Here is a 13,946-nt window from a genome sequence, read left to right as displayed (position 1 = left end):
TGCCAGAGACTCACCAAACCTGATTACTCAGGAACCCAGATGTATAAACTCAGTAGTGATCCAAGATTTCTATTGTAATTCCACAATTTGAATTAAGAAAGCATGCATACCCTCTGGCAAAACAACCTCTTTGTATTGTTTTTAATTTTTTTAAATTTTATTTGAGAGGTAGAGAAATCTTCCATCTGGTGGTTCACTCTCCAGATGCCTGCAACAGCTCCAGACCAAAGACAGGAGTCCAGACTCATTCTGGGTCTCCCATGTAGGTAGCAGAGACCCAAGTACATGAGCCATCATCTGCTGCCTCCCAGGGTGCACATTAAGCAGAAAGCTTGAATCTGGAGCAGAACCAGGACTCACATTCAGGCACTCTGTTATGGACTGTGGGCATCCCAAATAGCTTCTTAACCACTGTTCCAAATGTCCACCCAGCATTTAAATTAGATCAAAACATTGGTGTCCTAACTCTTTGTAAAATATTTACTTATTACTTATTTACTTATTAGAGAAGAGTAGAGAAAAGAGAAGAGAAACAGATGAACAGAGAGAGAAATCCCATCCACTGGTTTACTCCCGAAATATCCACAATTACTGGGGCTGGACCAGAACAAAGCTGGGAGCTGGGAGTTCCATTCAGGTCATTTGCCTGGCTGTCAAAAATCCAATTACTTGAACCAATACAGCTGCCACCCAAGGTTTGCATTCGCAGGAAACTGGAAGATTCAACTGGGAATTGAACCCAGATACTCCAGTGGGACACACAGGCATCCTAACCAATGTCTTAAATGTGTGGTCTTTGTGCTGCAAAGGTGTCCTCATGGATATTGTTGTCCCATTACACAAAGTGGTTGAAAACAGAAGTTTCTTCCTTGCTGAGGAATAGTTATGCTTCTTCTAAGCAGTCAGTTTGATTTTCTGTATTGATCTTTCCATCTTTTAACTGATCATGCTTCTCTTTTCCCATTGGCTGCTAGAGTAGATCCAGATTTTTTTTATGGGCTCTATGGCATACATTTTGTGTACTAACTGAACTTAGGATTCCTGCTTACTTTCTTATCCTTATTTTTTGTCAACTAGTAAAAACAGTTGCCACTTTAGGTATGGGTAGACCTTTGATTACAGTGAGAAGCTTTTTGCACCTCATGAATAAGGTACGGTGGATGGAGTAGCTCTCTGGAGTCTTGAGGAAGGATCTTCTCTTTGGTCTTTGCTCCTTCACTTCCTGCTGGAGAAATGGCACTGCCAGTGGTGGGCAGTCTCATGCACACGTTGACTCTGGCCCTGGGATCTGACATGTAGAGCTTAGCTTCAATGCCTGGGTTATTTTCTATTCTCGCTACCAACTAAAAATCACCATCTTTAGCAGAGAAGAATCTGCTATTAAGAATTATTTTCGGCCGGCGCCATGGCTCACTTGGCTAATCCTCCACCTGCGGTGCCAGCACCCTGAAAGTCCTGGTTGCCCCTCTTCCAGTCCTGCTCTCTGCTGTGGCCTGGGAAGGCAGTGGAGGATGGCCCAAGTGTTTGGGTCCCTGCACCCGCATGGGAGACCAGGAGGAAGTACCCCGCTCCTGGCTTCGGATCAGCACAGCGCCGGCTGTAGCGGCCATTAGGGGAGTGAACCAACGGAAGGAAGACCTTTTTCTCTGTCTCTCTCTCACTGTCTATAACTCTTTCTCTGTCTCTCCCTCTCACTGTCTAACTCTGTCTGGCAAAAAAAAAAAAAAAAAAAAAATTATTATTTTCTTTCTCGTATGCTAGTCAGAGAATTTGACTATGTGAGAACTAGAATATTCATTGCTGTAACAACAATAAACTATCATCAGCAAAGAAGTGGCTTGTGATCTTTAAGTAGGCCCTTTGTCTGTGGTATGAAATAGTGCCCACAATAATGAACAGGACAATGCCTTGTGAGAGGCTGGAGTACCAGACAGTGGCATAGCTGTGGGACCCGGTGCTGTCCAGACTACCTGGCATAGCTGCTTTGGGACTTGGTCTCTGGACTTGCCCTCTCACCGTGTCTTCAAAAGATAACGAGTTCTTCTCTCACAGTGAAATCCCAAAGCTTGGAAGCAGGAAGTTTAGTTCCCATTTCTGTTCTAGAGCTGGGTACAGCTCTGTCACCTGCCCTCATCTAGGGTGGTATATTAGGAAGGGATAGAACATAGGAAGAATTATCCTTTCTATCATGGTAGGAGGTTGAAGCGCCCATGATCAAAGCTGAAACAAGAAAAATGGGCTCAAGACAAGGGTGGGTCATCTCTGGGCTTCTCTGACTTGTTCTTTTGTACATTCATGACTTTATTCTGGGCTGGTAGACACCTGCCTCATGAATTATTGTAGCATTGGTTTCGCTGGACCAGCCCACATTATCATGATAATTGCTTTCACATTTAGCAATAAGATCTACTTACTTTTTCAGTCTGCCCATTCTCTGGATGGCCTACGGTGGGCCTCTGGTCTCAACCTTCCACTCAGCCTGGAGGAATGGAGCACTGATACTCCTGGGGCCAGCTATCAGCTTCTTCCTTCATCATGGCCTGCAGTGAGGATAGCCGTGCCTAGAAAGTGATGGCTCCCATCTCTAGTTCAGGGCATTCTCTCCTCTGTCATCTCACACCCTCTCCCTTTCCTGTTTTCTATACTTTCTGGCTACTTCCCATTTCCTGTGTTTGCCATCTGCTTACATTTTGAGATTCCTCTGGCTGTTATTTTGGTTCTTCTCAAGGTGTTTATCTTAGCTTGCATCTCTCAGGTCTCATTCCATAACAACATAGTCTTCCAGCCTGGCTGCCCAAGCCCTGTCTGGGATAGGATTGGGGTAGGAAGGGATCTGTGAGCAGATGAAGGGGCTTGTACTTAGTATCATGCCTTCTCCATGTTCACGGTGATGCTCATAATGGGCATTCATGTTACAAAATTTGCCTGACTCTGGAGAACAGAGAGCTCTGGTATGAGAGTTTGGAGACAGTGATTGCTCTTCCGCAGTTGCTCCCTTGGGGTTCCTTGGTGAATGGTACCAGCTCTTTGGTCTTCTCAAAAAGGAGACCCCCCCCCCCCCCCCCCGCATTGTTACTGTTCTGCACCTCTAGCTAAGCCAGACCTGGCAAGTCCAGTCAAGTCAAACACTGCTGGGTCTGAAGCTCCATCAAGACCCTCCCGGCCAAGGATGAGGTCATCTGAAAGGTGGCTGTGCCAATTTCCAGGACACACCTTTCAATGGCATGTGGTCTGGTCTTCCTTATAGTAGTTTTGAAATCTTGTGGTTTCCTGTTATGGTGGATGGTTTTGCACATATAATCAGTGAAACTGTCCTCACAAATTGCATACATTGCATACTCCATTTGGAAGTTGGTAAGAGAGAGCCAACTTCTTAAGTATCATCTTTCCTCCCTCCCTTTATTCCCAGGTAAATCACCACAGTGCTGCTAGTAATGAAACCTACCAGGAACGCTTGGCACGTCTAGAAGGAGATAAAGAGTCCCTCATATTACAGGTAAGTCATTTTTGGTGAGAATCATTTTATTCTCTTTTTAATATCTATTCAAAGATTTATTTATTTATTTATTTATTTGAAGTCAGAGTTAAGGGGGAGTGGAGGTCTTCCATATGCTGGTTCACTCTCCAGATGATCACAATGGTCAGAACTGGTCCAGGCTGAAGCCAGGAGCTAGGAGCTTTTTCCTGGTCTCTCATGGGTGGCTGGCATCCAAAGACTTGGGCTGTTTTCAGTTGCTTTTCCCAGGTCATTAGCAGGGAGCTGGATTGGAAGTGCAACAGCCAGGACATGAACCAGCATCTGTATAGGATGCCAGTATCACAGGCAGTGCCTTTAGCCACTATACCACAACACTAGCCCCCATTTTATTCTCTTATTTCCAACTCTATTGCTTTCCCTAAGAGGGAGCGAAGTACAGGATTTTTGTTTGTTTGTTTTTCCTCAATTTTCCTGTTCCCAAAGTATGTGTTTTCAAAGCAGACTTTTCCTAAAACAAAGAAGAAAGTAACTGGGGGCACTTTTTAACACTGGATTGGCTTTGGGAATCACGACTTTATTTATTTGTCATGCATTACCATGCACCTGCCTCTACACACTGGAAGTCCTGTGGCCAGGCTGATTGCTGTCTGCTAGGAATGAACAATGTCCTCCTCCAGGAGCCCAGGAGCCTTGTAAGGGAGATTAGATACATCCTCATGTCACCAATAGAAAAGGGCTGTGATATGGGCCTAAGGGTTCCCTTGGGGACTTGCCAATGAAGTCAAGTCCAAATCCTCTGAAGCCTATCTAGACTGATCACTGGAATGCCAGATCCCCTGGAGCTAACTAAGCCCTGATGGCTTTCTTGCTTGAAGGAGAGAAACTCCACAGCTTCCACGGAGAAGGACCGGCAAAGGAACCTTTCTACCTCTGAAAGCGGTGTTCCTCCATAGAACAGAAAGTTAGGCATCCTCACAGGAAGTACTGAGGCAGGAGCTCTTTGCTGTGTTAGCTCTCAAATGCGTAAGTCAGTTGAGGAAGCATTTACTCAGGTCTCGTGCACCATCAGATGTTAATGAGCTATATGGGTAATATAAATATTAATATCCTAATTCCAACTCCTTAAAGAGCTTAAAGGGCAGTGAATAAGACTGGCGAAATGGAGGTGAGGCTGACACCTTCCCCAGGCTGTAGACTTGGAACACCAGAATTGTGAGGTAGCTAGCAATGTGTTTGTTTCATTTTATTTATTTATTTTTCATTTTATGTTAAAAACATGAGAGTGATAAATTATTTTAGAAACTTTGGAAATACTAAGAGAATTTAAAGAAACAAGTTATCATGTTGGCCATTTGTCCAGTATTTTTTTTTTTTCAGGCAGAGTGGACAGTGAGAGAGAGAGACAGAGAGAAAGGTCTTCCTTTGCCGTTGGTTCACCCTCCATTGGCTGCCGCGGCCGGTGCGCTACAGCCGCTGCACCACACTGATCCGATGGCAGGAGCCAGGTGCTTCTCTTGGTCTCCCAAGCACTTGGGGCCATCCTCCACTGCACTCCCTGGCCACAGCAGAGAGCTGGCCTGGAAGAGGGGCAACCGGGACAGAATCCGGCACCCCGACCGGGACTAGAACCCGGTGTGCCGGCGCTGCAAGGCGGAGGATTAGCCTAGTGAGCCACGGCGCCGGCTTTGTCCAGTATTTTTTTTCTATCCTCCTTCTGTTTTAAATAATTGAGTTTATACCAAATATACAATTTTGCATCCTAGTTTTTTTTCCCACTTCATTGATTTGCTCATTATAAAGTAATTGAATGTCCATGACTTGTCAGGTGCTGGTTTTAGATGCTGGTGATGTCACAATGAGTACAACAGTCCCTGTGCTTGTAGAACTTCCATTCTAGTGTGTGTGTGTGTGTGTGTGTGTATGAGAATATTGAACAAACCAGTATGTATAGTACTTCAGGCAGTGGTAAATATGGTGGAGAAAAATCAAGCTTTGTAAAAATTGTGTAGTCAGGGAAGACCTCCCTGCCAGGAAGAGGAAGCCAGGGCAGGAGCCACACAAGGTAGTTGGAGAAGTGCATTCCAGGCAGAGGAGGTGGTCAGTCCTGCCCTCACTCTGAGGCAGGAGGGTGTTTGGTGTGTGGGAAGAATAGCAAGGGGCCATTGTGACAGGGAGCCTATGGAGAGATATGGCAGGAGCTGCCTTCAGAGAGGTAGCAGGGCACAGATTTTAGGGCACATTATATCTCTTTTTTCGGGGGGGAGCACATTATATCCCAAGGTGTTTTGAAGGATGTGTGATCTGAAACTTGATCCTGAAGACATTGTTAATGAAAGGGTTTCCAAGTTAGGATTTTGCAGCAAACAGTATGAAATTGCCAACTTTCAAGTCAGGATCGTATTTGGAGAGGATCACAATTTAATAAAGAAGCCGCATGTCATAAAACTCTCTTTGATTGTCATGGTTTTGTGAAATACTGAATTCTGTAAAATTCTGAATGAACCCTATTTAAATAATTCTAACACAATCCTGGCAATAAATCCAGAGGTTGTCTCCAGTGGTTTCTGCCCCTCCAGGAGCCTGCGCACAGACTCTCAAGGCTGCTCCTCTGTGATCACTGCCATCCCAGAATGGCCGGCCACCAGGAGCAGGGCAAACTCTTGCTCAATTCTCTCAGCCTCTCTCCCAAGCTGAGTTAATTGGAGCTCTTGGCCCAGAGTGTTTCCCTGGGTCTACTTGGGAAAGAACAAGGCAAATCACACATAATAAAATACTTGGTTTCCAATATTAGTTAAAAATGGAAGCAAAGTCTTTTATGACTTCTCAAGGCAAGAAATTTCATATCCCCCTCTTTTTTTTTTTCTCTTGTCTGTTTCTCCCAGTGCCTGAAATTATGCTTAGCAGTAGAGGCTCAAAAAATGATTTTTTATAGACTGAAGGTTACATTCTTGCATCTGTGTACATTTTGTCTCAATTTTCTACTCCCTCCATTCATAACACAGAGATCAGTGTTGAGGTTCTCAAGGCCCCTCTGGCCCGTGAACTGGGAACTATAGAATGCTGGAGACCATATACTGCTGTTCCCTGTCTGCCACCAGCTCATGTCCCCAACGTGTAGTGCAGACCTTGTAAGTGCTGGTCCTTATGAAACATTCTTCCCAGACAGAAAGTCTGGATCCCAAGGAGCAGGGCCTACCTTATAGGATCCTGCCCTAATGAAAGTGGAATTAATAGTTGAAAATGCCAGGACCACTGATAGTGTTGGATGACAAGGATTACAAAAACAAATACGAAAAACTCACGGAAGTTATGTTTAAGTGACAAGTTGACAGAAGGAGCCCATTTTATTTTTTTAATTTAAAATTGAAGAGTTAGCACATAGTGCATCAACTACAGGAATATGCTTCAATAATTCATTTGTGATTTGGGAACATAAAAATGAAAAACTTAAGGTTCCAATGTTAATTTAGTTCCTTTTTTAACACGAGCTTTAAAATTTATGAAGTTGATTCAAACACTCATAAATGAATTCACATAGAATCTTTTCTGCTTCATCTATCACTCCATTATAGACTCAGAAATAATTTAGGGTGGTCCATATGTGAACAGCAGTGACTCTGACCAAAAAGGTTTGAGGGATCTCAGTTTACCAACCATTGTTTTATTTACTTTTTGGAGACCACTCATTCTCCTTCATTTTTCTGTTTTAAGCTCTCTCTTTTTAAATCAATTGTCTTTTAATTTCTTTTAAAAAAAAGTTTGTTTCTATATACTTGAAAGGCAGAGTGACACAGAGAGATACAGAGAGCTAGACAGACAGATCCATTTGCTGGTTCATTCCCCAAATGCCCACAACACGCAGGGCTAGGCCATGCCAAAGCCGGGAGCCTGGAACTCCATCTGGGTCTTAAGCTCTTGGGCTGTCATGCATTGCTTTCTCAGGCACATCAGCAGGAAGCTAGATCAGAAGTGAAGATGCTGGGACATGAACTAGTGCTACAGTATGGGATGTGGTCATCCCAAGCAGTGGCTTAACCTGCTGTGACACAAGGCCCACCCCTGACTTTTCTCTTAAAAAGGACAAAAGAATCCTGGGGGAAGTATAACTTTGAAACTTTTGTCTTTTAAATGTTTCAGTACAGATCCTCAGGGTTCTTCAGAAAGAGAACTTCTTTCTGCCACTGTATGTGCAATGTGGCCTCTGTGTATTTATGACTTAGAGTCATGTTTTGGCCTGTGAAGCACAAAAGCCTCTCAGGAGCCAAGTTTTGACAGTGCTATTACATGCCCTTTACGTCCCACATTCCTTAATTGCTTCAAAACACTTGCCTGATAGGTGAGCAGTCCTCATACTCTTATGAAACAGGTAAGGTCATTGGATTGCATTGCCACGTGAGGTGGCAGAAGCCCTGGCAAGCCAACTGAGATATGCCTTGAGGTCTGGCTGCCCTATAAGAGGAATAAGGAGCAGGAGTCCAGCCCAGAGGCAGCTCTTGTGGCTGTTGGCTGTCTTTCTCTTGAGTCTGTCAAGAGCAGGACATGTGATCTCATCATTCAGTGGCTGGAACTCCTTGGTAAGGTAAGAATCCAGCTGGAGTTGCCTTCGCCCAGACCGCGTCCCTCACCTGCTGCTCACCGGAAAGCAAAGCTGTTCCTGGCATGTGCAAGTCACTGCTGTGGTTTCACCGCTCACCTGAAGGAGGGAGGCTTTCCTGCCCCATGCAGAGTCCCTGCTCCTCCACCATTGCTCTGTTTCCTGGAACAGGTGAGTGTCCTCACAGATCAAGTGGAAGCCCAAGGAGAGAAGATTCGGGACCTGGAAGTGTGTCTGGAAGGACATCAGGTGAAACTCAATGCTGCTGAAGAAATGCTTCAACAGGTAAGGGCAGGTGGGGCTGAAGACTGTTGAGTTTGAAGCAGCTCATGTGTTAAAGTTCCTTTCTGTACCCAGGCTACAGCTCGCGCTGCCTGCTTTCTCATCCTGGCTAGAGGTGAGACTGGTGGCTCAGTGTGCAGTGTTTATACAGCAGGTGAAACCAGGTCTGAACATTGAGTGCAGAGCAGGTAGGGCAGGGAAGGGCTGGCGTGAGACAAATAACCTGTTGAGCTGGTTAGGCAGTTCCCGGGCAGCACTTTCTCCAGGTTTGGTGTGGAGAGAGGCTCGGTTGGGCTGGCACCCTGGTGTTATCACAGGAACCACGCTTTGACAGCTGGTGGCATGTGCAGTTTACGGTCAGTTCGTCAGCTTATTTGGTGCCCACATTCCCAGTCTCCTTCTGCCTCTTTCCACTCTGTAGTCTTCTTTGATAAAGATTATTATATACATGTTATTTTAACATAATCTAGTAGCTAGCAATATGAAAAAATACTTAGCCGCTTCTCTACCACTCTACTTGTTTCATTTTGCTAGTTATGTGTACGTAGAATTTACAAAGTTGTAGTCACACCAGAAGTGCAGTTTAGTTCTCACATCTTGTATCTTTGATATGATAGAATTACTTTTTTTTTTTCCAGATTCAAGTTTTGTTGCATAGTTCTTTTTTTCTTTTTCTTTCAGTTTTCTTTTTTCTTATTTATTTATGTGTTGAGAGAGGTCTCCTGTCAATTTGTTCACTCCCCCAAAATCCCTCAGGCTTGACCCAGGGCAGAAACCTGGAGCTGAGAACTCAATTCAGGTGTCCCCCGTGAGTGGCAGGAATCCAGTTACTTGAGCCTTCACCACTGCCTCCCGGGAAGCTGGAGCCAGGAGCCAGAGTCAGATATTGAACCTAGGTAGTCTATAAGGGACGTCAATATGTTAACTGCTAAACACTTACCCCTGTACAGTTATCTTTACTACCATGTATAATAGGGGCTTTTTTGCTTTGTCTTTTTTTAAAGTGACAGTATCATAATTGAAGTAACTATTCTTGTATTGTAATTAATGAGTTGCACTTTTTAGGGGTATTGCTTTTTTATCTAAAGTCTTTTCAAAATCTGTTGAAGCTAAGTAGATTTTTAAATAAAATCTATTAATATGGCATTTAGAACTAATAGATTTCCCTAACTTAAATCAGTCTTGCATTTGCTCTCTTATTTTGAAAATCAAACCATGATTGGAGTGTATACTTCATAGCCCCTGATATAATACCTGGCACAGAAGATGCTCATCAGTTATTTAAAGAACAAAAGTCAACCTCTGAAAATGAGTAGATTCAGTTAAAGGATTGCTTATAATCTGTCTCTCCAAAGCAGTGTTTTTTTTTCTTTATTGTTGTGATCAACATAAAACTAAAATTCTTTCTTGGCAGCAATTTAATGAACTTTGCATTTTATAGTTGGTCGTAGGGTAAATATCTTAATTCTGGTATTTGTTAGTTTTGACTGAGTGCATTTGAACAATTCAAAAAAAAAAAAAGGCAGGTCAGTCTTGTTATGTGTGTATGTCTTCATAAAAACTAGATCCAACAGCTGAGAAGCTGTTTGTTATCTTTTCATCGTTGATTAGTAAGTTACCAAATGCTTGATTTTCTATTTAGATTGCATTCCATTTCCCTTGCTCATGATAAACCCAAAAATCTGAGTAGCAAAAGGGCTTGAATTTTCTCTTTCTTTTTCTAAATCGAATTTCTTGAATGCCCAGAAAAGAAAATAGCCCACTGGGAACAATCTCAAAGGACGCAAAATCATTTTCACTAAGAACACGTAAAATAACTCACCACATTGTGTTTCCATGTCTGTACTAGGTGTGGTTTTGCAGTAGGAAGGGTAAGGGGAGAAGATCATGGAGTGTTGTAAGTAATCCAGAAAAAGGCTAAGAAAAATTGAATGTAGACCAGAAGATATGAGGAAAATGTCAGGGGGCTGATATTTCAGGCAGGGGGAACCTGGAGAGCGGCCACGTAAGGAAATGGGAGGAGGACAGAGAATAGTTGCGTTGTGTTTCCTTGGGTTACCTGTCTGCCCATCCCGGCTTCTCTTCCGGAGTGCTGTACAATCTCTCCCTGGCAGTGTTTCTGCTCCATTGTCAAGAACGTCTGTGACAAGGAGTCCAATGCTGGTGCCCAGCACCACCTAAGAGGCTATCTTGTCCCTTCAGGGGTTTTCCATGGATGGTATTTTAGACTTTCTGTAGAAAGTTTAAAGTCCAATTACTTTTTATATCTTGTTTTTTCTCAGTTCTCTTTTCTCAATTATTTTTTATTTTTAACTGATGCATAAAAATTATACATGTTTATGGAGTACCATATGTTGTTTTGCCATGTTGCATTAATATATAATGTTCAAATCAGTTCATTATTATTTCATTATGGTGAAAATATTCAAAGTCATTTCTTCCAGCTTTTTTTTTTTTTTTAAAAGATTTATTTTTTATTTATTTGAAAGGCAGAGTTACAGAGAGAGGAGGAGAGACAGAAAAGGATCTTCTATCTGCTGATTCACTGTCCAAATGGCTGCAACGGCTAAGACTGGGCCAGCCCAAAGCCAGGAAGAGCCAGGAGCTGCTTCTGGGTTTCCCACATAAATGCAGAGGCCCAAGGAATTGGGCCATCTTTCTCTGCTTTCCCAGGTGCATTAGCAGGTGCATTAGGGAGCTGGGTTGGACGTAGAGCAGCCAGGTCTCAAACTGGCACCCATGTGGGATGCCCGTGTTGCAGGCAGGTGGAGACTTAACCTGCTATGCCACAACACTGGCCCCTCTTCTAGCTTTTTAAAAAGGAAGTATATGATATAATTATCTATATTCATCCTACTGTGCAATAGAACCTTGGAACTTCTCTCTCCTATCTAATTATAGCTTAGCACTCACAATTAATGTTTCCTAAATCCTCTTGTTTGTGTTCTGTGGATGAGGTATCAAACATATAGTTTGCAAGTGTCATGTGCCAAAGAGATGGATGTTTTGACCTGGTATACTTTGGAGTATGGTAGCTCTTTGTTTGCCATATCTGGGTTTTAAAGATCTTCCTGAACTTGACCAAGGTATTCTTATGTTCCTAAGCTTTTACCATATCCTCTCAATATTTCAAGGATAAAAAGATGTGTATGTGGAATGTAAATTATGAGTTCAAGTCCTGGGATGCATTTGAGCCTCAGCTTTCCCTCATGCATTTGCTAGGCTTGTTGTTGCCAGAGCTTGAGATCACTGAGTTCCCAGTTCTAAATCCCAAGCTGAGTGTTCAGCTCTGCATGCTACTGCTTTCCTGAAACTTGCTTGATGTTGTTTGTAAGATGATCTTACATCTCAGTGCTGATGCAGTGTCATCTATAGCTTGGAGTATATAGAGTCCTCTGCAGGAAGGGCAGGCAGAGACTTGTCTGGTTTGACTGAGATATCCTGGGCTGCAGGGCTTTTGGCCACTGGTGGTAGGAGCAGGAGTGACTCATGGCCTACAGACAGAGAATGGAGGCAAACAATTGCCTCTTTCTGTCAGCCTCAGAGTCCATTCCTGCCCAAAGCCAAGCCAAGCCTAAGTGCTCAAAGGCCTAAGGAACTTAGAATGAGATCCTTTCCCTGGCTCAGCCTGGGACCTTCCCTGTGTGCTGCTCATGGTAACACTGCACATTGAATGCATCCTATCTAAAGGTGGCAGCTACTATTCCACTCCAGTTGGCTGTCCTCAAATGCTAGATATTCCTGTTTTTTAAAAGATACGGCTAATCCAGATTTAAAAATGTCTTTCCATTTAAAAAAAAGTATTGGCAATGAATTAAAAAAGAAACGCTGCATGGATCACATAATATGCATCTGTAAGTCATGCCTGGCCTGCAGACCTTCAGTTTGCAACCTCTGCTCTAGAATTTTGCAGCCTCCACCCAGTGACTGAATAGCATTAGGGGGACTTAAGGAAACTCAAATCCAACGAGCATGGCCTAAACTCTGTGCTTGGCTGGGCTCTACCAAACTCACTGAGTTCTCTCCTTTGCTGTCCTCTTGACCAATGTTAACCTCCCTCCAGTAGCCTAAACTGAGAGAGTTAATCCCCACCCAACTCATGAGCCATGCACTTCTCAGCATGGCTGAGCCTGGCCCAGCTCCTGCTCAGTGCTGATCTTGCTCGCAAATATTTTCATCTACACATGAACTCATCCAGCCTCAAGAAGGAGAGAAGAGACCTCTCTTCTCTGGAGACCTCTCTGGACTAGACAGGCAAGGCTGGAACAGAGAATCAGTGCAGGTCCACATGAGCAGCACATAGATTGTGACCACATTTGTGGGCAAGCTCATGTTTCTTGTCTGCAGCTCTCTGCAGGATATGGAGTGAGGAAGGGCAGCTACAATCTTCTTGCAGGTCTTCCTTTGGAAGCACCTACACAGACATGCTCTCAGATTTATTGGGCATGTCTTGATTTCCAAAAAACTTTCTCCATTAAAAGCATTCCTCAGAAAATTTAAAAATGGATCTTTAAGGGGGTACAGGCGGAGTCAGTTGTTACGGGTCTAGGTAGTCTGAGCCTGGGTTCCTGAGCTCACATTGCTGGATTGTGCCTCTCTGGCTCTTAAGTAGGTCAAGACGTTGCCCATCTGTTCACTGAGGCCATCAGAGCTCAGGACACAGAATCACACCTTAGGAGTACAGATATGGACCAGTGACCTCCTTGTGACTGGCTCGGACCAGCATCGTGGAGAGAGCCCTCCTTGGTCTGTTGGGGTATTTGAATGGACTCTCTGGGGTCCAGAGGTTGATGATCTCAGGAAAGAATCTGACACTACTCAGTAGATATAAGGTTTTACACAGCTGGTAGTCAAATGGAGCATTTCCCAGACACTAGCTGGAGCAGAAACGTGGACTAGCATTGTGGCATAGCAGGTTAAGCTGTCCACTCTGATGCTGGCATCCCATATGGGGACTGCTGTGAGTTCTGGATGCTCTACTCTGATCTGGGTCCCTGCTAATATAGCTAGAAAAGTAGCAGAAGATGGTCTGGGACCCTGCTATCCATGTGGGAGACCCTGAAGGAGTTCCAAACTCTTGGCTTCAGTCTGTAGCAGTCATTAGGAGAGTAAACCAATGGTTGGAAGATTCTCTCTCTCTCTCTCTCTCTCTCTCTCTCTCTGTCTCTGTCTCTCTGTCTGTGTGTGTGTGTGTGTGTGTGTGTGCGTGCATGTGCATGTGTGCCTGTTCCTGTCTCTATTACTCTGCCTTTAAAATAGATAAATAAACCTTCAAAAAAGAACAGAAATGATGTTATTGTCAGGATAAAGGAGCACAGTGGGGAGGAAGAAAAGATGCAGATGTCCTTGTGATGAGGACACCAGCCTGTATTTCAGTCTTCCCCCAACCCAGAGCTTCGGGCTGTAGGCAGCTTCACTGCTTTGACTGCCTTTGAGATGAATGTGGGGGAATGGGCTTCTGCAGACAGACCACATGGTATTGGTCTGGGAAAGTCAATGAACCTGTTTTCTTGCTTGACAAGAAGTGAACTATCACACAAATGGCCAGTGTGAGTCAGCCACCGAGCAGGGATCACAGGGCTTAAGCACAGG

The 13,946-nt window shown here is 43.9% G+C and overlaps 1 protein-coding gene across 30 annotated transcripts in view; it reads left to right on the top strand.

The window, feature by feature from the left end:
• PPFIBP2 (PPFIA binding protein 2) overlaps positions 1-13,946 on the top strand; it is a 169,320-nt gene that overhangs the window by 94,835 nt on the left and 60,539 nt on the right. For 25 of the 30 annotated variants that reach the window (XM_070074030.1, XM_008265596.4, XM_070073931.1 and 22 more), the window contains 2 exons: positions 3,410-3,496; positions 8,244-8,357. In XM_070074030.1, the coding sequence (XP_069930131.1) occupies positions 3,410-3,496; positions 8,244-8,357 (201 nt within the window). Of the gene's footprint in view, positions 1-3,409; positions 3,497-7,841; positions 8,058-8,243; positions 8,358-13,946 lie in introns of those variants that run through there. The other 5 variants (XM_070073995.1, XM_070074009.1, XM_070074032.1 and 2 more) reach the window with 3 other exon arrangements.

The sequence above is a fragment of the Oryctolagus cuniculus genome, chromosome 1 (assembly GCF_964237555.1).
Source record: "Oryctolagus cuniculus chromosome 1, mOryCun1.1, whole genome shotgun sequence".
Taxonomy (NCBI): Eukaryota; Metazoa; Chordata; class Mammalia; order Lagomorpha; family Leporidae; genus Oryctolagus; species Oryctolagus cuniculus.
The sequence above is the reverse complement of the archived record's forward strand: the minus strand, read 5'-3'. Positions and strand labels throughout refer to the sequence as shown.